Source organism: Physeter macrocephalus, chromosome 21, assembly GCF_002837175.3.
Source record: "Physeter macrocephalus isolate SW-GA chromosome 21, ASM283717v5, whole genome shotgun sequence".
Classification (NCBI taxonomy): domain Eukaryota; kingdom Metazoa; phylum Chordata; class Mammalia; order Artiodactyla; family Physeteridae; genus Physeter; species Physeter macrocephalus.
In genome coordinates this window covers 105,311,673-105,338,563 of record NC_041234.1, presented here as the reverse complement: position 1 = coordinate 105,338,563, position 26,891 = coordinate 105,311,673, and the positions used below count along the sequence as shown (strand labels likewise).

The window sequence follows — 26,891 nt, the reverse complement described above, 5'->3', positions numbered from 1 at the left end:
GAGGCCACAACAGTGAGAGGCCCGCGTACCACACACACACACACACACACACACACACACACACACACACACACACACACACAAAATAATAATAACTAGAAATAAATTACTTTATAGTTTCTTCAAGCGAAACATCTATTTGTGAATCTTCAAGATGTTTGGAAATTGATTTTTGTGGTATTTTAAAATATTTTTCCAAGATCAAAGCATACAGATGTAACATTTTCAGGGTCATCAGTCTCCACTCCTTCTTTTTAGATCAGACAGACAGAAAGTGTTCTTTCTGTGTTCTCAGTCTGCAGCCCTCATTAATGCACCACTACATGCACAGGGCTGGCTGAGATCTACGGGGCACCCCAAAGGAGATGGGAGTCATTCTTTGCTCTTCAGGAACTAAAAATCTAGGAGAGGAGATTATAGTATGAAGCATGAACCCGTGTCCCCTGCATCGGCAGGCGGATTCTCAACCACTGCGCCACCAGGGAAGCCCCTGAAGGTACTTTTTAATCCTCCAGAATAAATGGGAACTAGCAGCCCTGTAATGACTTCAGTTAATTTTTTTTTTTTTTTAGCATCTGGGAATGCAACTTATTAAGCCCTAAAGAGTTGAACCTTTCTGACTCATTCGAATAGTCAATTGCTAAGTCTTCTCCTTATCTCCATCCCAGGCTATAGTGCTTGTCTCGATTCCCATTTCCCCGCTGAATTCCATTTTTACAAAAAAAAAAAAAAAAATGTGAGCACCTCTTTGACGAGTGTGGTCCGTGATTACTTTTCCTTCCCATCTAATAAAGGAGCTATTTTCCCTTAACCTTCTTTTGTTCCTGACATACTTAAAGAATGCTTTGCTACTTACTATGTCTTTTGTAAGTTACATCTTATTTCTTGAATTGGCCTTTCTGCTTTTATTCACACAAGTATGTACCAGTTCTCAGTGTACCTCCTTAGTCATTTGCCCTCGGTTCTACTTTTTATTCCTCCCACTGGGATTTGGTTCCCAGAGTAATTCTTTGTTTTGTGGATGAGGAGTCCCCTCTAAATTCTTTCTCTGTTTCTTTCTGTTTTGTGTGTTCTTTCTGTCTTGTTTCTTTCACGGGCATGTTCATGCATTAAAATGGTTATATTTCATTTTTGTCATTTCATTTAGGTGTGTCTAGCTCTCCTGGCCCACTTTGTTCCTTATGCTATCATGTACTGAGGCTTATTTTAAGCTGGCCTGTGAGTTATATGAAATTTACTTAAAACAAAATGTTTTTCCCTTTGGCATTTTATTTCTCTCCTTCCTGGTTTGGAAATCGTGAATTCTTATCAGTTTATAGACGTTTTATTTCCTCAAATCCATAGCTAACTCTTAGCCCCCAGATCAATTATACTGATTTATTGATCAACCAGGCTGTGATAAGTTGGTAGGAGGATAAATATTGCTATATATACATTTCTTATATTTGGATATAACACGTACCTTTCTTCATGACATCTGACGTGTTTTCCCATAAGTTCTCATTTGAGGTGTTAGTCCTTTAAAGATTTTGGCTAACCGAATTCCTGAGGTAGTAGGAGTTTATACAATGATGAGACTTGACCAACTCAGGGAAGGGGTACCCCTATGCGTGCTCTAAGTTACTTCATGAATTATCATATTAAGGCAAACCAAACTGGCGTCATGGTCATTTAAAGAGTCATTCCTGGGCTTCTGTTGGTACATTGAGTGGCAGTTTGTTACCTTCTAAGATGTAAGCAACTCACAGCACTTCACTTCAGGAAAAGCTCTGAGCCCTATTATTTTATAACTCCCACTAGCTAGAGCTGGTGGGAGTAAGAACAGTACTAACAGCCACTCTGCCAAATAAACCCTACCATTCTTGAAAACTGGAAATCATCACCGATGGAAATTTAGCAACACAAAGAATTTCATCTCTAACATTTAATTTTATGAATGTGTGCAAATACAGGTATTTTAAACCACACACTATTTAGGCATCAGTTTACTAAGAAAATAAATTGGTGTTTGGAAAGTACCCGCTATATAGGATTTTTCATATCTACACGTGTGTCCCGACTACCCTTGTTTAAATCTAGGTTAGCCGCTTGTCCCCAAGGGGACTCTTTCCCTACTTGGTCCGATAAACGGAATCAGTTTCTACTTCTAGAATGGCATTACATTTTGTAACCTCATGTAGAAAGAACACAGTGTGCTAGAACTAGCTCTGTTTTTTTCTTTTTCTGAAGATAATCATAAAGCCTTTGAGCTTAGACCCTATTTAAAATTGGTTTAAGGCTTGTATATGAGATTGACATTTATAGGAGATAAATCTGAACTCTGCGTCTCCAGACCCCAAATTGTATTTTGACACATTAAATGTCACCTTTCCATCCAGTACTATAAACTGCAGTGCTGGGTTAGGTTTGGTGATACGCATGATCCATACTCTCCTTTACTACTTTCGTCAGCAGCTCCCTGAGGAGGAGGAAGTGGAGAGCTCGGAGTCAATACTGTGCACTCCAACAGTGATGTCATGTGAGGCTGAACTTGATGAATTTCATTCCGAAATTAAGAAAACTTGGACACATACATTAGGGCCATGACAACTGGAATTCCTAGGGAAATCAGAGATTGTAACAAAAGTAAATTTTCTGGTAACTTAGGGCTAACTAGTTCCCCCCACCTTTTTTAAAAACAGAACAAAACAAAACACCTCAGTCATTGAAAAGCTGTCTAAAACGTCTGAATATGCTTTCTAGCCTCACTTCAGTGAGATTTGATGTTTATCATGAAAGCTTACTTTGCCAAGGACTTTATGGAACTTTGGGGGTGTCCCCCCTTGGGGGGATATCCCACATACATGTTTTGTCATCCTAGCTAACTATGTCGCTTTATCGCACCACGTCTCTCTTGTTGAAAGCTGTACCTCTACCATGTAGCACAGTGCTTGGCACACAGAAGATATGTTAGACTGGGTCCTCTGAGAAGCAGATGCCAATATAGCACTAGATGTGCAAGAAGTTTCTCGGGGAAAACACTTGGGAAGGAAATGAGCCGTTCGACTGTGGTGTAGGTCTGACCCCTGTGGAGGAGAGGGGGAAGGAAGGAAGGTTGAGTAGAGAGAATGTAAACTGCAGTACAGTTCTAAGAAAGTTTTGTCGTCAAAGTCCTGTGTCTGAGATGCACCTTTTCATGGCCACCACAGAAGAGCTCAACAAATGCTTATTTGAAGGGAACGTTTGAGCAAAACAGGAGTTACAGGAGAAGGAGATTGGACTTAAATATGCATTGAGCCCTAATAGTTGCTAGTATTGGTAGAGGATATAAAATCTTGGGACTCTCCATTGTTTCCCTCATTTCTCCTCAAATGTCACCTTATGAAAGAAGCCATCCCTGATTGCCCTACATAGATAGAAGCGTCTCTGCAATCACCACGTTCCCTATCTACCTTACTTTGTTTTTTAAACATTAAAAAACAGCAGCTATATTGAGGTATAATTGATATACTTCATCAGCTATACATATTTTAAGGGTATAGTTTGATAAATTTGACATATGTTTACAGCCATGAAACAATCATTACAATCAAAATAATGAACATATCTATCACTCCCCCAAATTTCCTCACTCTCACCCGCTGAACTGCTTCATCTCCGCCAACAACCGCTGAACTGCTTTCTGTCACCATAGATTAATTGTCACTTTCTAGATGGAACCATACAGTATGTAATTTTTAAAATTTGGTTTCTTTCACCGAGCATAATGTTTTCGGGGTTCATCCGTGTGGTGGCATGTATCGATAGTTTATTTCTTTTTGTGGCTGAGTAGTGTTCCATTGTGTGTACATACCACAGTTTGTTTTCCCTTCCTTACTTAGTTTTATTTTCTCTGTAGTACTTAATCATCACTGCTTGACCTTACATATGTAGTTTGTTGTCTCCCAGAATAGAAGCTCCACGAGGGCAGGGACTTTACAGACTGCTGTATCCACAGTGCTTGTCACATAGTGGATACCCAATAAAATATTTGTTGAATGACTCTCACCTACTCCCATGGCTTCAATTTTCGTTTATATGCTGATGACTTCCATGGATACAGAAGCGTGTTGAGTCACCAGCGAAGAGCTGACAACAACCAAAAGGGTTTTTATTATGGGGAAACTTGGTAGATGATAATCATTAACTGAGGTACAGAATGCAGGAGACGTAACTTTGTGTGTGTTCATATGGGATATATTGAGTTCAGTTTGGGGTCTGCGGAATTTGAGATTCCCACAGAGTAGTTGAAAATGTGGGATTTCGGAGCTCAGAAGAAAGGTGAAGGCAGGATTAGAGAGTTCAGCGATCACAGGGGTTAGATAAGATCATTGGGGTTGGGCAGAGATGTAGAATGAGAAAGAGGGTCAACAACATTTATGTGATAGGCAGAAGAAGAGGAAGCAAGAAAAGATAGATAAGAATAGCCATAGTGGGACTTCCCTGGTGGTCCAGCTGGTAAGACTCCACGCTCCCAGTGCAGGGGGCCTGGGTTCTATCCCTGGTCAGGGAACTAGATCCCACCTGCATGCCACAACTAAGGGTCTGCATGCCACAACTTAAAAGATCCTGTGTGCAGCAGTGAAGACCCAGCACAGCCAAAATAAATAAATAAAATAAATAAATATTTAAAATATATATATATAAAAGAATAGCCGTAGCAGTGGCGGGGGTGTATGGGGTGTGTGTGGATAGGTTTAGTGAACAGGGTAGGTTCACTAAAGCAAGGCGGGGGGAGTGTTTTAAGGAGGGATTGGTTGACTGTGAGGCCTGCCAAGGGTCACATTGGTTGAGGACTGAGAAGAGGTTCTGATTCCCTAACTTTGGAATAATCAAGAAGATTATTCATTTGGCAACTCTTTATCGAGATACAGAAATACAAAAACACTCTGCATCGTAAGGGAGGTGGTGATAAGGTAGCTCAGGAATTCAGAGGAACAGGAGGTTGGCATTTGTGCTAGAGCTAGAATCGTTAAGAGTTGTCAGGGATTTTGGTGATTGAATGTTAATGTTAGTGGCATTGGATTGGCCAGACATACACTTCATTAGGAAATCATAACTGGAAGTATGAAAGTGGCTTCTTGGTTGCGTTTTCACAACTTTGTGCTATAAATTAGTTTATACAGCATTTATGAGTCAAACCTAGGCAATTAATTCTTACGGTTATTCAAAAAGAATCAGTCATAAAGATAATTGGGAGAAAGCAGGGATTAGTTAAGGTAAATGCTGATTTTGGATAATCAAGATTTTACTGTATTTTGAAAGAAATGCATTGTTTTGCCTTGTTTGCCTCCTGTGTGTGTGTGTGTGTGTGTGTGTGTGTGTGTGCGTGCGTGACACTGTGCTTACTGAAACATGAAAAACTTGTTTGTTTCAGGATCAGATTTGCAAGTATGTCTCCCCAAGGGCCCAACATGCTGCTCAAGAAAGATGGAAGAAAAATACCAACTAACAGCACGATTGAACATGGAACAACTGCTTCAGTCTGCAAGTATGGAGCTCAAGTTCTTAATTATTCAGAATGCTGCAGTTTTCCAAGGTGAGTTCTGGGGATCATTTGAGATGTGCTGCTCAATGGCATCATTATTTGGGCACTGGGCTTTCAAATGCTAAGTATAATTTATAAATTACCATTCCAACATTAATACTTGTTATAAAAACCTCCCAGTGAGGGGCTTCCCTGGTGGCGCAGTGGTTGAGAATCCGCCTGCCAATGCAGGGGACACGGGTTCGATCCCTGGTCCGGGAAGATCCCACGTGCCGCGGAGCAACTAGGCCCGTGCACCACAGCTACTGAGCCCGCAAGCCACAACCACTGAGCCCACGTGCCTAGAGCCCGTGCTCCGCAACAAAAGAAGCCACTGCAATGAGAAGCCCACGCACGGCACCGAAGAGTAGCCCCAGCCCGCCGCCACGAGAGAAAGCCCGCACGCAGCAATGAAGACCCAACGCAGCCAAAAAATACATACAAATTAAAATTAAAAAAACAACAGCAGCAAACCTCCCAGTGAGAGATTCTGGTTAAGGAAAAACATGGTTTTTAGAGACGCTGCATTACAATCTTTGGAAAGGTGTGTATTGTCAAAAATCATTTCCAAGGACATTCTGTTTACCTGTATGTAAAGGATGAAATCTCTGAAGAAAGAATAAATGGTACTTTCCCTCCACTAGCCCATAAGACTTGTTTTAAAAACAAAAATGTTTGCTTAAATACCAGTTTTCTCCAGGAGTTAGTTGGATATTTGTGGAACATGCACAAACTCTTTCTGACCACTGGGACTATTTCCATTTAACAGGGAAAAACTGGCTTAATGGCCCTACATTTTCTCATTTGTGTGAGTGATTATCTCTTCTCTTTTTCTGAGTCTCAGTTCTTACTATACCTGTGTATGACTGTAAAAGATAGCTGTTGTGGTGTTGCCAGAATGCGTAGGAAATTACATTTCTCCTTATTAACTTGTAGGACTGTCATAGCTGGATGGGGAGTATCTCCCTTGATTCAGAGACCCAGCTAGGAGGAGGATGGTAGTGGTGAGAGCAGACACTTACATAGCATTATGTGCTAGCTACTCTCTTAAGTGTTTTACATACATTAATTCATTTAATCCTCACAATAAACCCTATGAAGTAAGTAGTATTATTAGCTTCCCCATTTTATGGATGAAAACTCAGGGCACAGAATGGTTAAGTAACTTGCCCAAGGTCACACAACTAATAAATGGGGAAAGTAGGATTTCAACCCAGTTGGCCTGGCTCTCAGTGTATGCTTTTAACTACCTCATTATGCCACTTCCTGTGAAAGAAAGTTAATTATGGATATTGGGGCTTTCTCCTATCCTTCCTTAAGCAGATGGAATCAGCTGCCTTTTTCTTGTCCCACAAGGAGAGAATTGGGGTCAGATAGAAAAATAACACTTCTGACTACTTGACATTCGAAATCTTTAGATTTATGGCACCTTTATAAGAATTAACCTGTTTGAATTGTAAGGTGGGTTGATTATAGCTTATTTTGCGTATTATAATGAAATACTTAGAATTAGCTGAGAAAATTCTTCAAATTAGCTAATAAAACATACATTCACAACAGTTTCTTGGGTCAAAGCCTCGGGATGTTGGGTCGATTACATGTAGTCTAATACAGAAGCTTGAAGTATTTGTTAACCTATTTATGCAGTCAGATTCTTGTGAAGAGTTTGTTGAGACTAACAATTTGGCAAAAGAATGAATAATTTAAGCTCATTTTAAAAATACATGTACCATTCATGTGCTTCTTAGATTGATTTTGGAGCTGATCTACTGGCTGAAACTAGGGTGATGAGAAGTGATGTGACATGAGAATCGAGTTGAAGTGGGGGGCTGAATCTTACTCTATGGGCTGTGGAGGTGCTTTTCTAGAATGGAGTATTTGTGATTTGTTTCATTCCCAGAATAACCAAGCCCACAGATGTTATCTTACCATTGCCTGGCTGGATGGGGGTGGTGGAGTGATCACGCTGGTATTCTAGTGTGAAGAGTAGCTGACGTGGCTGTCTCTCTGAGGGCCTTACATGTCAGCATTCACATCTCTGTCCAGTTCTGCATTTTGCATGTTGTGTTTTCTAGTTCGGGAACAGCACAAGACTAGGAGAGAAAGGAAGTTTTGACAAGATTTTGACTGGATTAGCTTCCAGATAGGGCTGCTATAGAATGGAAGCTGAACGCTTGTCATGTGAACAGAGGGTAGAGAGTAGGGGGGCAGCACCTACTCGTTCTCTCTCTCTCTCATACACACACACACACACACACACACACACATATAAATATATTATTTCTCAAATTGTGGGGACAGACAGAAGGACAACCCTAGCAAAGGGACATGGAGACAACTAATGTCTGAACTCATTGCCGGCGCCTTCTACCTTGTCACCATATGTACTCATTCTTTATCTTGCTTCATTCTCTCTTCTTATTCTTTTCCTGCTTCGCTCTTAGAAAAAATAAACCCCATAAGAACAAAATAAAACATGGTCCTAGACCTCAAGGCAATTATGCCATGTTTGTAGAGACATTGCCCCAAATCCTTTCTGTACAATTGTCTCCTTGTCTGGAGAGACAAGACTAAAATCAGGGACTGCTACAAGATGATGTATTACTGATGGCTGAGAAAAAGAGAGTATCCACTCTTTTCTTATAACTACTTAGTACTCCAATGAATTTAATTGGGGGACACAGTTGCTTTTTCCCTAAAATACACCCCCTCCCCAAGATTCTGGTAGAAGAAATTGTTGAGAAAATTGCTCCAGTTCTTCACTCCTATGAAATTTGATGTGAGCTGTTTTCACCACATGGAACTGAAGATAGCTCATCTTGATCTTGGCCTAGATCCACAATCTCTTTCGGGTTCCTTCACTAGTTCACATTGTGGGTATTAAGCAGTGAGTGCTTTCTGCAAATATGTGCACAGTTCCACGAGCAATCCTTGCTGCCTCGATTTGGAGTTTACGTCTTCGTTTGCAGGAAGCCTTTGCCCTCATAAATGAGCCTGGGGCCCTTTGCTACAGTGCTCGGAGTGCTCTATTGCTAATGTTGTCTTGATAATGATTGAAGCATTTAAAAAAGTTGTTCTTTATTTTCAATCTTTGCATTGCCTCGTTTCCTAAACTTAATTTACTTTGATGCACTTAGTAAAATGGGGCAGCACAATCGTTTTTTGTTTCTGCTTAATTAATTCTTTTTTGAAAAACTTCACTGCAAGTAGATTTTCTTCTCTCTTTTTCTTCTCCCCTACCTAATAATGATGATGATGGTGATGATAATGATAATAATAGTAACAGTTATGTTAAGTGCCTACTATATGATGCTTACTTTTACGTAACTATCTCATTTAATTTTCCCAGCAGCCCTATGAGGTTCATACTGTAATTATCTCCATTTTACAGATGAGGAAACTCATTGATGCCACAGCTTCTTCCAAGCCATCATGTGACATGGTTTTCCTGTTCTTAGTGTGCTTGAGGTAAAACAAAATTAAGAAATTGTAGGATTTGTGGTCCTTGAGAAGAAAAATGGGATAGAATTCTGAGTTTTTCATCATATCTCCACCACCTCTACACTCTCAAGCCTTGAGTTCTGTTTTCCTTGTAGACTTTCTTTATAACTTTCAACCTTGTACCATCAGGAAATATTTGGGGTATGTCTGGGTTTTTTCTGTACGTTGGAGGATTGCAGTCTTCCCCAGGGTACCACTGACTTTGAGTGAGAACAGACTCTTCAGAATGCAGCAACACTTCGCTTTTCTGGAAGTTGTCTCTCACAACTTGAACTCTCTTTATCAGAGAGGAGAAATGGCGGTTAAGCAGAAAACATCTCTGCACCTAAAATGACGTGGAGTCCTGCTTTATGTAGTTGACTCATCTGAGAGCTCCTGGGTCCTTGTTCAGAGCCTAGTACCGTTCTGAATTTATGCACAGTCTTTACAAGCTTGATTTTCTAGTTTTCCAGCCAGTAGTAGATAAGCAGTTAACTAGAAGGGCTTTGAAAGGCTGCCAGAGGGAGGTACATACGAGCAGCAAGAAGCTAACGAGTGACAGTAAGAGTGGAGGACATAAAAGTGACTCAAGAACTCACTGAATGTGGCGGTTGGGGGCATTTTATAGAGGGGTATATCCCTACCTGTCTCAGTAGCCCCTGTGTTATAATAGACCCAACCACTAATGTTCCTAGTGATGGCTGTGAATAGATAAGGAAAGATCAAGTTATGTTCACTGTTTTTCCCTTAATATTTCCATTGTGAATGGCTAAACATATTTTTGGCGCTTAAAGGCAATGGAAGAAACACTGGACTTGGAGTCAGAAAAATCTAAGTTCTAATTCTAGTTCTCTGTTTATGGCCTTTATGACTTTGGGTGGTTACTTAGACTCTAATAGCCTCAGTTTTCTTATCTGCAAAATGGGGATAATTGCAGTCCTGCTTTCCTCAGGAGTAGAAATAATGTATGTGAAAATGTCTTGAAAACTGTAAAGCACTATATACATGCATTATTATCTAGACAGCTCATTTTTGTGGACCACTTCACCCCACATGGGGCCAGGTAAATGATGCATTACCATTACAGACACAATCCTAGACAAAGCTGGACTTCATGATGTAATTCCACAACTTTTGCCCCACGTAGATGATGTTGAAGCAGCTCCAGTGCACAGGTGAGAGAGCACTTAGGCAAAGGACCCTTTGAAAGAGGGGTTTATTTTATGCATTCTTAGATGTGAAGCTGAGCTGTTTGAAATGTCAATACTTCCAGGAGCAATCCTTTTTTCAGCTTCCTGAAGCTTCTCTTCCAAATATACCTATCTGGCATATTTTACACACAAGCAAGAGGCTAGATCACGAAGGCGCTGTTGTGTTCAGGCCATATTTTCGGTGCATTTTCTGGTGCACGCTATCATGGCAGAGAGGAAGAAAAGCGCTCTCTTCATCCAGCGTTGGAAGGCGTTCTCCTACCTGCTGTGTGTGGAGGAGATGAAGGGGGAGGAAGCAGTGTTGCTGTGCGTCTTCTCTTTCTCTGCTCCCTTATTTTCTGTTTCCATCTGCTCTTGGCAGTTCTTCCACTTCTTTTCTGTCAGATTCCTGTCTCTCCCACTCCCCCTAAATAAAATTGCCCTTGGTTAGAACACCCTTTTCCATCAGCTCAGGGCAATTTCTCCAGTCATTTCTGCTTGAAATAACTGTTTAGGGACACCATTCAAGCAGAGCTCTTTCCCTTCACAGTTAATATGTGACTAAATAATTGCTTGAATGTTGATAAACATGTTTTTGAGATTCAGTCATTTGTTAATTTAGTTTTTATAATGTAGTGGGGATTTTAAGTGAGTACTGAGCAATTTTTCTCCATTTCACGCTTTTTTCCTCTTGACTAGTCTGACAGAACTCCTCGGCTCAAGCTGCCGGCCATTCCGTTACAACCCTTTCTTTTTTGAAAATAACGTATACGGGAGAGAATAATTACATTGATGTCTAATCAGAACTTAATTCATTTGCCGGGCCAAATATAATGACATTAAACTGAATAGGAGAATTTGAGGAACGCAGACCATGACCATGAGTGAGGTTATATATCCTCAAAAATGTAAATTATTAATCAAACCACTCATCTGTACAGCAAAGCTCTAGTAATCCCATTATAAAAGGGTGAATTTCTCATCAGAGGCCAGAAGATGCTGGCTTTAATTACTGTACTTTTATGGAGTTGACTCAAAGAGATATTTTGGTTACAAAGTTATAAAAAATGTGATTCTTTAATTATTCGTGCTGTTGGAAAAACAACTGGAAACTGGGTGTTTAAAGTGATTTTGGTTTTAAGCTAAGAACTTTCTGGATTTAATTCAGTTTCAAAATTCTGTGGCTTTAGCAGAGCCAGAGGCTGGGGAGACTTGTAAACCTTTCCTGTGCTCTCTATTGATTTAGAAGTCAGTCATTAGACCGAAAACTGTTTAATAAAAAGAGCCTACAAAGATGGCGGGTGCGGAGTGTTCTTGGGCCAACAGTGAGGTGAGGAGATTATGTAGATTAACTCCTTACCCCAGCGCGTTCCCCGTGGTTCAGTAGGGCTCTGAACTCCCCCCTATAGCTGCCATTATCATGGCCCACCTTCTCACTAGTGGGCCCAACAAAGCAAATTAAAGGACATTGTCCCTGCCCTCTAGAAGCTTCCAGGAAAAATACCACTTTTGCCCAGAGTGATTCTTCCCCACCCCTCCCCCACTGGGATTTGTTTACTTTCTGAAAACATATGTTCCTTCTCCTCTTTCTGTCTCACTGAATTGCAGTACCTGATATTTGAGTAATGAAGCATATGTTTGAGAGATTTGAATTCTCCTGTCAATCGAGTGGAGGTAGAAACAATTTTCCTCTAAGCAGGAAGTGGTAACATAGAAATTAAAAACACCTTTCCTTCTATTGACTGTGAGATGCTTCCAGGGGCTGCGGCACAGCCTCATACTCCTGCTTTTCCCTGTCTCCTCTTTCAGTCAGTCACCAGCTCTTGTTTCTTCTTTCATACTTCGCCCCATCTTTTCCCTACATTCTGCTCCCCTTTGCCCTCCCTGGGCTTCAGTTGTCTCACTGATCACACGCCGTTGCCTTCTAGCTCTGTTTCTCTGATTTTAGTTCCAGGCTCCATCAGCTTACATCTAGACTACCCGCAAAGGCCGAATGGGGTTTCATGCCTTTAGTCTCCTCCTTTGCTTCCCTGTTCAGCAGTGGAGTGTAAGTTTAAGAGGGCAGGCTCTGGAGTCACTTGGGCTGGGTTTGAATGAGTCTAGGTGGCATAGGTAGGAGATGTGGAGCTGGTGTGGAGAAGAGAAAGTTGAAGGCTTGGGCTGAGAATCAGAAACCTCCTCACTGAATATGCATTTAAGTCAGGGAGAGATGAATGAAAAATGTCCTGTTCTGAAGTGTTTTGCTTATATTATCTCATTTAGACCTCACAACAACCCAATGAAGTTGGTACTGTTATTAGCCTCATTTTATTGCTGAGGAAGCGGAGGCTTAGAGAGATTAAGTAAGTTTTCTAAAGTTGCACAGCCAATAGATAAATGGCAGAGACAGGAAGTGAACCCAGGACGTACAGCTCCGGGTCCTGTGCCCTTAATCACCATGTGTTTTATAGCCACTGTGTATTTTGTTTCATGGTCACAGACAGTCTCCCCGGTTCTAGCTTGCTTTCTTGCAGGGGAATTCTATTATATTTAACTAAAAGCATTTGCTGAGCAAGTACCTAGCACGTCTGAAGGCAGGTATTGTAGGGGATTCAAAGATAAAAACTACCTCATGCCTACCTTCAAGTAGCTCAAATTTCAGAAACTGAGACTTTTATGCGTGAGTAATTTGGGTACAAGGCATCCTATGGGAAATGCGGTTAGAAAAATTTTAGCAGGTTTCTAAGGGAATAGGGGTGGATCCAGGTTTCTGAAGGCTCAAAGCTTACACAGTTTGAATGCCCTCTTAGAAAAAGGAGACAAAGTGAAAAAAACAAAATGCCTGTGGGGTTGGAAGAGATTAATTCCAACTAGAGGGTAGAGGTTCTTGGAGGAGATTGCCTGTATGAATTCTCGAGACAGACGTGGCTTTTGATCAGAGAGAAGGGCCGGTAAGGGAGTTAGGTAAATCACTGCACATCTTTTTCTAAATTTAAATTAAAATTTAAACATTATTAATTGCCTACTAGATACCAGTCTTTCTGGACTCCCTAGCTAGCCTTATAGTCATCCCTTTTGAAAGGACAAAACATCTAGGTGAGGAGCAGAGGGGCATAGTGAGACGGGCATGCGCTCTGCCTTCAGGCAGACTGGAGTCTAAGTCCCAGCTCTACCACCTCCTCTCTTTGTTACCAAGGGCAACTCACTTCTCTCTGAGCCATGAATTAAAGAGGGTTAAATCCAGCGAGGACCGTGAAGAACTCAGGGCTGTGCTGCTCTATAGGAACCAAATGCATGGTAGCCATTGTTTTTGTTATTCCCTCTTGTACATTTATAAGCATAATTGTATATGAAATATAATATCTGCTTTGTGGTACTGAATGTCACATATCTGGCACATAGACACTTAAAAATGCTTCTCATGCTTTAATATAATTTAATTAATATTGAAATGCTCTAATAGACCCACACATAATCTTGTCATTCATAGAAAACTGCTGATAACATTTGTGTGTGTTTTCATTCTTTCTCTGTGTCTATGTGTATATTTAAGACTAAATAGTATATGTGTTCTGCATGGTCCTCTAGTGGTCTGAATGAGTTAACGTAGCCTCTAGATCTAACTAGCAATGGCAGACTCTGATTTCATTGAGTTGATTAGGAGAGGAAGGAGAACGAAAATGATGAAATCAGGATGTTTATCGTGCTTCCCTCCTTTGGTTGAAGTTCTTTAGCATTAGTACTGGACCTGATTAACCAAAATGTAATTACCAGATTAGACCAGGTTCTACAGTATTCCCTCTCCTGGGATCCTGTGTTTTTTTCTTTCTAGCACTTACCAAGTTGGTAGTGATATATGATGGTTATTTGATTAACGTGGGTCTCCTTAACTAGAGAATGATCTCTCTGAGGGTAGGGCTTATGCGTGTTCTACCTCAACCCTGTATCCCCCAGTGAGATAGTAGACACTCAGTAAATGTTTCAGTGAATACACACAGACACACACACACACAATTAAAATAAGTAGTATTAATAGAAACAGGTTACTATCTCTTCCACTTCCTCTGCAATAACTACTGATAACCACTATGACCAGATGGACAGAAAAGTTATAAGCTGTTGCCTACAGCATTTGTTTCTAGGTTTTGAAATCTACTCAGATATAAGATCTTAAAAGTCTATAGATAGTGGATCGATGCTTGCCCATTGAGATGGAATGTAATAGAGCAAACTTTGTTTCAGAATATTCTCTTTTTAAAATAAGTTTTTACTATACAAATGAGTATACATGTTTATTAGATAAAATGAAAAGAAAAACACAAAGAAATGAAAAAGTAGAAAATAAAATGACCCACATTCTATCCCCCAGAGGATAACTACTATTAACATTTTAGTATCTAATCTTACATACTTTTGTTCAGTATAGTACATATATAGGTGTGTGTATATATTTAAAAAGTGGATTACACTGCTCTCTCATGTAATGTATTATAGCCATCTTTCCACGTAACTATTTCTATACTATAATAACAATAGAGTATGTAGAGGCCACCTACTACTTAGTCATGCTGTTGTCTCATATGTTATTAATCTAACCCTTTCTATTGTTAGAAATTTAGGTTACTTTCAGTAGACCATAGTGAGATAAATAATGTCCATGTAAGTATATTTGTGCATATCTTTAATTATTTCCTCAGGATAAATTCCTGGAACTGGAATTGCTGGGTCAGAGGCTATGCAGTTTTTAAGGTTTCTCACATTTATTGCCTATTTGACTTCTGTAAAGCTGTATCTCTTTTCACTCCCGCTAGCAATGTATGAATGTCCATTTTCCTGACCATTTGCTGTTTGCCCTTTTACAATAACCCCAGTTTAGGTGAAGAAATAGTACTCTTTTCTTTTTTTTTTTAATTTATTTTTTTACTGATTTATTTTTGGCTGCATTGGGTCTTCATTGCTGCGCACAGGCTTTCTCTAGCTGTGGCGAGCGGGGGCTACTCTTCATTGCAGTGCGTGGGCTTCTCATTGCAGTGGCTTCTCTCGTTGTGGAGCACGGGCTCTAGGTGCGCGGGCTTCAGTAGTTGTGGCACGTGGGCTTCAGTAGTTGTGGCTCGCGGGCTCCAGAGTGCAGGCTCAGTAGTTGTGGCGCACGGGCTTCGTTGCTCCACGGCATGTGGGATCTTCCCAGACCAGGGCTCGAACCCATGTCCCTTGCATTGGCAGGCGGATTCTTAACCACTGACCTACCAGGGAATTCCCCTCTTTTTTTATTAGGAAAATTTGTTGGTCATTTGTACTTTTTATTTTGTGTTTTTTCTCATTAATATTCTTTCATCATTTAAAAAAATTTAGCTGTTCATTGTTCTTATTGAGATGCCCTTTTCTTATTGATTTTTAAGAGCTCTTTGTATATTCAGGATGCTAACCCATTTTATATGTTATAAATTGCTTTTACTGATGTGTTAATTCAATTTTTATTTTTTATGGTGGTTTTAAAAGCACCTTCAGTTAAATATGTCGATATCTTCCTCTGGCTTCCAATATATTGTTTAACTCTTTCCTAATAGATGTTAGCCTTAGATGAATCAGACATGTGTTGTATTTCCTATTCTGAGAGTATCTGTGTGAAAATCGGTAATAAAGTGTCTGAGTTTGTTTTCTTATGTGTAAGATAACACCTGATCTGCCGACTTGCCAGAGCTTCTGAGGATCAAAAGAGGTAATGTATATAAAAATGCTTTGAAAAGTTTAAAGGATGATTGTTGTTGTTATTCAGTTGTCTTTGACACTGACCACTAGTCTGAATGAGTTCCTGTTTACTGTACTGCTATCAGCATTGCCTTTTTTCCTCCTGGATTTGAGACCTTTCTGACCATTTACTAGGACATAATCTTGGTCTAGAGTTGCACTGGAGTCTGTGCTCTGGTAACTGGAAAGGTGCTGGGAGGGTGGTGAAACGTTACCTGCAACCAGTGTCTTTGCCTGGAGCATGGATTCTGGGCATCCTTCCCACCTTCCCAGCTGGGAAGATGTTGTTGCCCTTGGGAAACTTCCAGCCTAAGTATGGAAAGGTATATAAAACAATTAGAGGAAATGGAACAAACAAACATAAATGGCAAAAATGCTCTTTTGTGGTACAGGTTTCAGAGAAAGGCAAGACAGACCAGTATGGTTGGAATTGCTTTTGAAGGCTTCTTGGAGTAGATGGGAGTTGAACTAGACCTTGAAGGATGACCAGAACTTAGGGGTGGAGGGAAAGGGAGGGAGGGAGAGGGAGGGGGAGGTAGGGACAGAGAGCGCGTAAGCGAACATCAGTCAGCTTAAGGCTAGATCTCAGAAGTAATAAGGAGACTTTTCCCAGCAAGGTGGTGACATACATAATAAAAGTGGTGTTTAGGAGATCTGGTTGTCTAAGAGGAATCATCAAATAGGGCTTCCCTGGTGGCGCAGTGGTTGAGAATCCACCTGCCGATGCGGGGGACGCGGGTTCGTGCCCCGGTCCGGGAGGATCCCACGTGCCGCGGAGCGGCTGGGCCCGTGAGCCGTGGCCGCTGAGCCTGCGCGTCCGGAGCCTGTGCCCCGCAACGGGAGAGGCCACAACAGTGAGAGGCCCGCGTACCGCAAAAAAAAAAAAAAAAAAAAAAATCAGTGGCAGGAAAGCCAAAGTATCTCATGCATCAAAGTAATCATTAGTGGAAAAACAAAGCGTGTCTTTCTGGCAATCTCTGCCAGAAGGTTGAGATGGCTGATGGTGAAAGAAGAGGCTTAAATGATGCGCATATTATTTCAAATATAACCTTGAGGGCTTTTGTTTTTGTTTTGATGGGAGGGAAAGATAGTGTATATTCAGATAACTGAAGCCTTCTTGAAGGTCAGAGGCCTCTGGAAAGTTGGTGAGGTTAGACATTTGAACTCATCTGGGTCACTCACATGAAGGAGAAGCAAGGTTAACTAAGTTTACTGAGAGTCTACTATGTGCTAGGTTTGATTAATCTTCCTAATGGTAGTGATACGCTAGGTATTATTATCCCCATTTCACAGATAGGGAAGCTGGAGCTAGGAGCCATTAAGCAATTTGCCCAAGGCCACATAACCAGTAAGTGGCAGCATTAAGTTTCTAACTTCAAAGTCATTGCTCTTTTCATTGAGCCACGCTGTCTCCCTTGGAGGTAGACGATAAAAATAAGATATATGAAGTGATAAAAATGATCATAGAGAGTTTTGAGAAATAGAAAGTGCTGTTAGGAATCTGTACAGTAATGGAGAAATAAACAAAATGCCCCAAGAATGGCCCCCAAATTTTATTTGGCCTGAGGATTCAAATTCCATTGATGTGAAACGATTCTCTGTAGGGCGAGTTAATTGTACCCCGAGTGTTGTATGGCAGCGCGGCAGCCTTTCCTGTTGCCTCATAAAGAATCGCACACACCCCCTTCAGAGTTCATTTTAGTACTTTTCAGCCTGACATCTAAAGGAGCTGCTACTCTGATGAACACAACCTGGCCAGATGTTATTATTTTGCACTACATTTAATTTCTTCCTGCTAAAGATTTAGACTTCTTTTCCCTGATAAAGATCAGGGGAAATTGTCTGGTATTTACAAAATCCCATCCAGGCGTATCTGTTACAATGTTCACTTAGCAAAGTTTATTAGATTATTAGGGCTTTAAACCCTTGGGCTCTTTCGGTATTGAAATTAAAAAAAGAAAAACCCAAACATCTTCAACAAATTTAAGTGGCATAATTAGACCCTGGGCTTGTCTTACAGGCATTTTAGAAATATGAAAATGATTTAAATAGTATTTGCTTCCTGAGAAACTTGCTGAGTTTGACAGGGATGAAAGGAAGGCGGTTATGCTCCTTTGGTCTCCTGAGTTAATGGGGAAAGTGATATCTGAAACTGAAATAAATTTGCTAGAGTTGTATGGTGAAATTACTCCCATAAGTAGTTAGCCATATTGCACAGGGCCTCTCTTGGCCTAGTTAAAATGTGGGCACTACGGTGTTAGAAGAACACGTGGGTCTGTCGTTTCCTTGCTCGTGACATCTATTGGTACTTAGAGGAAACACTGAACTGGACTCTTTGAACTCTAATTCTGTGCTCATATCTACAATTCTAGGCATATGAAGACCGTAATAGAAATAGTCAATATTCTCAAGGTATAATAAGTTATGGTTTGTACACACTGTAGTTTTCCTCAAGGGAGTTCAGTGTGCTTTACGTGCAATAACTATATTTTCAAGCATTTCCAAGTTGAAAGTTGGTGGCACTCCTGTTATTTTCTCTTTTGTGTGAATGTAGACATGGGAGCGTTGAGATGGTGACCTGAATTAGAGTAAGGAGCTAGGAACTGATCTGGAGCTTTCACTATATGATGTACATAGACAGAAGCAGTCTAATTATGCTTATTTGTTTTGGGTAGTGGGGCGGAGTGGTACTAATTCAGGCACCAGAATTTTGGACCATTAGACTTGGCATAAGAAAGAGAGAGGAATGTTTAAGAACATTGAATGGAAGTGTTAATTATATATGCCAACTTGAACATTTTACTCTATTGTATATTTACTTGGCATTAGACTAGGTTTTGGACAAATTATTAAAGCCTGGTTCTTTAGAGACTATGTTAGAAATGTCTCACAATAAAGCAGGACCACAGTTGGCCTTTTCCTTCTTATTCTGAAGGTGGTCAGAAGCCCTTTATATGAAAACTGTAATAATGCAAACTTATGTCTGAACATTAAATATACAAGCAATAAATGCTGAAATGGCAGAAGTGAAGGCAAGGCAGGAGGTAAATATTTTGTAAAAATTAATGATCTTGAGTGAACTCATTAACTGTGGCTCTGTTAATTTGAATATTGTGATAATTTGACTTGGACTGAAGTTTACTTTCATCCCATTTATGAAGAAAGAATCTGCTAAACAAATTAACAGTGTATATAAGATTTGTAGGAAGGCATGTTGAACTTGCTTGAAGGACTTGAGCAAGCCCATTAATTGCGGCTGCTAATTACAATGAGCTTTGCTTATTAAAGCAAGCCTGATAGAACCTCTACTTGGAAACACTTTATTAGCAGTGGTTTTGAGTTACTCTAGGTATGGGAAAAAATAATAAAAAATAGTCTACTGTTTAAGAGAATAGATTCTGGAATAAATCTCATTACCTAGGGGAGCCCACTTAACCTCTCTAAGCCTCAATTTCCTCATCTCTAAAACAGGGATAATAAATAATAGGACCTAACCACACACAGTTGTTGTGAGAAGTAAATGATACGATGCATGTAAAACTTAACTTAGCATAGTGCCTAGTATACAGCAAGTGCTCAATAAATGTTCGCTGGTGTTTGTTATTCTTGGAAAGTAGTTGTCAGTCACACTTCACTTACTTACACTATCCCTTCCTTCATCAAATCAGATTAGTGAAGATGTTCCCAGACAACATCCTGTTTGTTGAGCTAGCCGCTCCTGAATTTGAATAAGAGACCCTCTGGGGACAGTAACTTAATAAATTTTCCTACCTGTTCTATAGACCAAATATATACATGGAAGGGGATGATTACCAGGTTCAAAGTCTTTTCAGTTTCCCAGGAGGGAAATATGTCTCAGTATTTTATTATTATAACATTTCTAATATTATTCCCTTTCAGCTATCCTATTGATAGTACATAAATTATAGGTGTTAGTTTTGAAAGAGAAATTGGTAAATACTGGTAAATATAAAACAATATAAATACCACCCAGAATTCTAACACCTAGAGATGACCATAAGCTTTCTGCCGTTCTCTCTGCATATATTCAAATACACACATGTAGATTTCCTTACAAAAATGGAATCATACTGCACACATTAAAAGCAGCACTATTGATAAAACAGAGAGGATGCATGTTATTTTCAGGTGTGCCTTAAAATAGGGCATTAATTTGCAATCATGAGATGGACTTGAACTTGAAAAATTGCATATAATTTTACATCTGAGAGTCCTCAGATCTGTTTCCGTTGAGACCAGTAGAAATTCAGCACAGAGAATATGGATTCAATTATCTTTATAGGTCCATTATAATTCGGAATTGATGTGTGTGTGTGTGTGTGTGTGAGAGAGAGAGAGAGAGAGAGAGAGAGGGAGAGGGAGAGGGAGAGGGAGACTGCCTGTGTACCTTGGGTGGAGATTTTTCCCTGTTGTGTGGTCTAGTGACAAGAGCATTGGACTGGGGGTAAGAAGATATGGCTTGTAGCTCTGACTCCGTCATGACTCACTGGATGACCTTAGGTAATTAATTTCATTTCTCTGGGCTTTCGTTTTCTCATATATAAAATGTGGGGTTAGACCAGATAATTTCTACAGCTGCTTGCAGCTCAAAGAGTCTGAGTTTTTTAAAATCAAAGTTGCCTGTCTGCCTGGAGGAACCTGAGGCTCTGTGGGTATCTTCCTTAAAGAGAGGACAGTGATGAATCTCAACAGTTTCTTTGGCGCCAGATAGACCAAAGCTGTAATTTTTAGCCTATCAGGCATTTGACTTCTGAAAGTGCTAAATCCTCCATTAGGAATAAATGTGGAAGCTGCAGGTTATTTATTGTTATTTACACTTTCCATTCATAACTGTCAGCATCAAAGGCTCTGTCGACATAACTGCGTCAATGAGGTTAGCTTTAATCAGTTTAGTGGTGGCTAAGTCACAAATATATCAAATAGCCAATCATAATGCAGGAGTCCTCTAAAGGCTGACTGAATTATTTATTTTGTTATGATGAAAATGTCTGGGCTTTATTGGGTTTTTTTTTGAAGAACTTGATTCGGCTTGAAGTCTAGAAGATAAAAGATCAGTGATTGTCTCTTAGATTTTTATTCTGCCTTCCTTCAAGGCTTTTCATTTTTCACAAGCCGTTGTTAGCACTTTTAAGTCAAGGTGAGAGAGCTGTGATATTTTTTATCTTAGGGGTTTAAGCACATGTGAAAAATTTTTACCTTTGATTTCTTGTCCCCCTTCTGACATGTGGAAGCTGTGTGACCTCGAACTAACCACTTAATCTGTTTGAGCCTCATTTTCTTTGTCTGTAAAATGGGGATAATCTTAGTCTTTTCTAAATCTCAAATTGTTATGAGACCAAAATAAGATAATGCTTGGGCTTCCCTGGTGGCGCAGCGGTTGAGAATCTGCCTGCTAATGCAGGGGACACGGGTTCGAGCCCTGATCTGGGAGGATCCCACATGCCGCGGAGCAGCTAGGCCCGTGAGCCACAACTACTGAGCCTGCGCGTCTGGAGCCTGTGCTCCGCTCCGCAACAAGAGAGGCCGCGATAGTGAGAGGCCCGCGCGCCGCGATGAAGAGTGGCCCCCGCTTGCCACAACTGGAGAAAGCCCTCGCACAGAAACGAAGACCCAACACAGCCAAAAATAAATTAATAAATTAATAAACTCCTACCCCCAACATAAAAAAAAGGATAATGCTTTAGTTGCCATACAAATGTATGATAAACTTATTATCATTAAGTTTATTGCTATTATTTAAGCCTTCAGTAGGTACGTCTGACTTGATATAACAGATGCCATGCTGAAAAATTATGTGGAAGTCAGTTTTATACATCAGATCTCTTCTGTGTCTTACATTATATCGATATATTACCACAGAAAATTTTGTCCTCCAGAGGTCATTAACAAATTAAAGGATTCAACAAACTTAAAATATACTCAGGACTGAAAAATGAGCTATATTCAAATTAAACATGCATACTGCAAATCATTTGAAATACAGTGCTACAAATATAGTTCCAGAGACTCTGAAAAGGGAAATAATTCATCTTGTTTCAAAAATGCTCAGGACCTTTTAGGGGATGGGATGAGCGGGGTGAGGGAATGGGTGACTGGCAGTGAGAGGTCAGGGAGAGGAGAAGAACAAGAAGAAAAACATTTAAAATATAGCTGTCCCTGAACAGTCCTCTCTGTGTCATTATAATAATGTCTGCACACTTATTATTCGTTTTCCAGACATCTTTAATACACATGGTGAAACTATAGTAGAAATGTGCCTTTGTACTTACAGTAAAGTTGTATGGGCTCTCTACGAATCACTTTTGTTTCCTTTTTTTCTACCCAGCCATTGAGAGGCTCTGGTTGCCAGCATAGCAGGAAAGAAAAGAGATAAACAGTTAGAGCCAAAGCGAAACACAAAGGAAGCAAGATTGGAAAATGGAGAAGCGTGGGGGGAGAACATTTGAGTATAGTAACATGGTCACTAGTAGGAAGAAACTGTTCCAGGTTTACATACTGAATTATCTCATGTTTAAGTTGAGGCATGGCTAATTAATTTTCATGTGCTAAAGCAAATTTGCGTGTATTGAGCATGTACTGAGAGCGGCATTTATTGAAAATTGAAGAGCTAGGCGGTTTTATTCCTGATGTGGCTGAAGCTGTGCTCCCGAGAATGATTCTTCAGCCTCATCGGATTGCAAGGCCCTTGGGAAGCTCAGCCCACAGAGAAGCGCCGACCTTGGAATCAGAACACGTAGGTTCCAGTTCCTGCTTGATCTTTCTTCTAGCTCTGGACCTGTAACCAGCAGGGATCTTTTCCCAAATCTGCAGGTTAGGCTAAGTCTCTTTGCCATTTTGTTCCTTCCCGCCTGCTCCACGCTCCCTTCCTTTATCCTAGCACTTCCCAAACTGGAAATGATGTGCTGTGGATCGGGGAGGAGGATGTCTGTCCCTTTCACTGAACTGAAGCTCCTCGAGGATCTTCTTTGAGCTCATCTCTGTATCTCTACCTCCTAGTTGGGTGTTGGTGAGTGGATACACGTAGTAGATTTTCAGCACATGTTGGTGGAACTTTATTGAATGTCTCTAAACCTTGGGTGTCTCATCTATAAAATGGAGCTACTACGTGTTCAGTCTATATTATTTAGGAGAATATGAAGATGTGTATATAAAATTGCATATTAAACCAAACAGCACTATACACTCACTCATGTAAGGGGCTATTACAAATTAGGGTTGTTATGTGTAAGTCACATTTAAAAATATAGGGCTGTCTTCTTAATGGAATTTGGGCAAGTTAAGCTTTTTGAAGTGCAGTTTGTCTGTCCAAAGAGGTGAGTAGACTAGCACATTGTTCCTTAACTGGATGCGTTGGAGGGGGTCCACAAAGCCCCTGAAATTGTATATAAAATGTTTTGTGTATGTGACTTTTTTTCTGGAGGGAGAGCACGTATCAAATCAGATTTGGGGGGTCTATGCACCCCCAAACAGTTAAGAACCACAAGGCTAGCTAATCTCTAAGATTCCATTCCACTCTAATCTGATTCTATTAGAATCAGAATCCTAGTCTGAACAGATAGATTCAAGTTTCTGATTATTTAATGGTCTCAAATAAGTAGCCTCAGTTATTTTAACAGCACTAAAGTCAGGATTCCCAGATTTAATAATATCCTTTGGGGTACTGATTGTTGGTATATTCTGCTACCACTCAGATGCCAACTTGGCTTGAGGGGAGAACTATTATTTCGAATGTTGCCTCCCATCTCCTTTCTCAAATGTAGTTATTTTGTCCTCACCTATGTTGCTTTTAAGAGGGGCTGGATTTTGGTCTGCAGAATTAGACGCTTTACTCATGTGTGTCAACTGAGTGCAGTAAACATCCCTTAAAGAAATCAAATAGCAATAGCAAAGCTGAAGCCCAGGAGAGGCATTAGAGGAGTTGCACCATTTAGGAGCCCAGCTGTGTTTGTTCTGATCATAATGAAGCTACTATATACCATTTAGTTCTCTTGGGAAGTGATACAGTTAAAATCCAAACATCTGTAGAAATAGCAAGGTGGATTCAAGTTAGTTATGTACACTGAGCTTTCTCTTTTAATAAAGAGAGGTGGGAGAAAAAGTATCATATTAAGAAGTACGGGCAGTTTTTACAGTGAGTAGAAGGAAGTAGTCTTCCAGTCTGTTTTAGAATCCTATTCATTGCTGGCACTGGAAGGAGAAGACTGCTGACCATATGGGTGATCTCATCATAATCTTTGGGAGAAGAGCATCCTCCAGGCGATCACTTAGACCAATGTAGTGGGGAAAAAAACCAATCAGGGAATAGGAAGCAGAAGATAGACTCTTTATTCATGGCTCTGCCACTAAGCAGATAGTGTATCACTGAGTAAGTCTCTTCCTGATGCTGAGCCTCCTGGCCTAGTCGTCATCTATTAAAAATTAAACTAATTAATTAATTAATAATTACCGCAGTCTTTAATAGATCTCTTTTGGAGTATAATTGCTTCACAATACTGTGTTAGTTTCTGCTTTACAACAAAGTGAATCAGTTATACATATACATATGTTCCCACCCTCCCTATCCCACCCCTCTAGGTGGTCACAAACCACCTAGCTGATCTCCCCGTGCCATGCGGCTGCTTCCCACTAGCTATCCACCCTACGTTTGGTAGTGTATATATGTCCATGCCACTCTCTCACTTCGTCCCAGCTTACCCTTCCCCCTCCCCGTGTCCTCAAGTCCATTCTCTACGTCTGCGTCTTTATTCCTGTCCTGCCCCTAGGTTCATCAGAACCATTTTTTTTTTTAGATTCCATAGATATGTGTTAGCATACACTATTTGTTTCTGTCTTTCTGACTTACTTCACTCTGTATGACAGACTCCAGGTCCATCCACCTCATAATAATTATAATAATAGCGTTTCCATTTATTGTCTACTATGTGCCACTATGTTATGTGTTTTAAAAGAAAATTGATTTACTTCTTATAGTAATCCTGTTAGGGAGGTGGTATTATCTTCATTTTATGGATGAGGAAAACTGAAGTTTAGAGAGGATAAGCAACTTGTTCAAGTACTGGCATCTGCCCACTCCTTCCTTATTTCTCTTCTCCCACAGCCAGCCATCGCCAAGTCCTGCTGGTTATACCTCTTTGTTATCCCTACAACCACTGCCCTGGTTTCAATGCTCAGCTCTAGCCTGGACTTCTAAGCCACTTCCTAACTAATCTCCCTGCTTCCAGTTTTGTACCCTTCCTCTAGTGTCCATCAGTTTTTTGTTTTTTGGGTGTTTTTTTGCGGTACGTGGGCCTCTCACTGCTGTGGCCTCTCCCGTCGCGGGGCACAGGCTCCGGACGCGCAGGCCCAGCGGCCACGGCTCACGGGCCCAGCCGCTCCGCGGCACGTGGGATCTTCCCGGACCGGGGCACGAACCCGTGTCCCCTGCATCGGCAGGCGGACCCTCAACCACTGCGCCACCAGGGAAGCCCCGTCAGTTTTTAAGATGTAACTCAGGTACCATTTCTTCCAAGAAACCTTCCCCGACCACCCCCTGCACTGGATTAGGTTACCTTCTTCCATGTCCCATAATACCTTGTTTGTCTCTGGTCTGCTTCATGAGCAATATAACACTAGCCAATGTTTAATAGGTGTCTACTGTCTACCAAGTACTGTGTTAAGCTCATTATATACATTAAGTCATTGAATCCTCACAACAACCATATGAAGTGTAGGTACTATTAATACCATGTTTTTTGTTTTTGTTTTATAAATTTATTTATTTTATTTTATCTTTGGCTGTGTTGGGTCTTCGTTGCTGCATGCGGGCTTTCTCTAGTTGCGGCGAGCGGGGGCTACTCTTCGTTGCGGTGCGCGGGCTTCCAATTGCGGTGGCTTCTCGTTGCGAAGCACAGGCGCTAGGTGTACGGGCTTCAGTAGTTGCGGCACGCGGGCTCAGTAGTTGTGGCTCGCAGGCTCTAGAGCACAGGCTCAGTAGTTACGGTGCACAGGCTTAGTTATTCCGCGGCACGTGGGATCTTCCCGGACCAGGGCTCGAACCCGTGTCCCCTGCCTTGGCAGGCGGATTCTTAACCGCTGTGCCACCAGGGGAGCCCCCAATACCATGTTTTACAGATGTTCAATAACTTGCCCATGATCACAAAGCTATTGCATACCAGAGCTGGAATTGCAAACGCAGACACATTTGAGAGCCTGGTCTTTCAGCCTCTGCTCTATACTGTCTTTTGCCTCAAGTACTGCCCTTACTATGGCTCTTTCTTAAATTACTTTTTAAAATAATTTGGATTTCGTGAAATCGAAATTAAAGTTTGAAGCTGAAAATGAACCATTCTCAGGCATTTTTGATAGACTTGAAGCACTAAAATGACCCCAGGATCAGGTAATTCTATATTTACGTAAAGCTAAACACTTTAGAACATTTTTACTTCCAGGAGACACATGGTTCCTATTTTCCAGGTAACAAAACTGAGGATAGAGTTGCCTTCCATTCACATTCTGATGAGGAAGACCTTGATCCATGAGGGTGCCTTTTCACGTTAACCTTTTCTTTCATGAAACATAGAAATCGTTTGGTGTCTAACCACAGAAGCACTCACGAGTGATTTACGGGGTTGGGGGGGTGCTTTGTTGATTGACTCTAGTTATTTGATGCTGTCTCGTTTACTTTTCCTAAACAACTTGTGTGTGAGCTGTCTGGGAGGATGTGATAGAAAAGGACATGCATATCAAGGTTTTATTGCCTGGAGGCTTATGTGAATCAGCACCTTCATTTTACTGAGTTTCTTTTTGCCTCAAGTGCCAGATTTGCTCCATCTTTTTTTTTTTTTTTTTTTTTGCGGTATGCGGCCTCTCACTGTCGTGGCCTCTCCCGTTGCGGGGCACGGGCTCCGGACGCGCAGGCTCGGCGGCCACGGCTCACGGGCCCAGCCGCT

The 26,891-nt window shown here is 40.8% G+C and overlaps 1 protein-coding gene across 2 annotated transcripts in view; it reads left to right on the top strand.

Moving 5' to 3' along the window:
* The window catches only part of GPC3 (glypican 3), a 457,215-nt gene that overhangs the window by 26,568 nt on the left and 403,756 nt on the right, over nucleotides 1–26,891 (top strand). For both annotated transcript variants that reach the window (XM_024128233.2, XM_024128234.3), the window contains exon 2: nucleotides 5,396–5,557. In XM_024128233.2, the coding sequence (XP_023984001.1) occupies nucleotides 5,396–5,557 (162 nt within the window). The remainder of the gene's footprint in view (nucleotides 1–5,395; nucleotides 5,558–26,891) is intronic.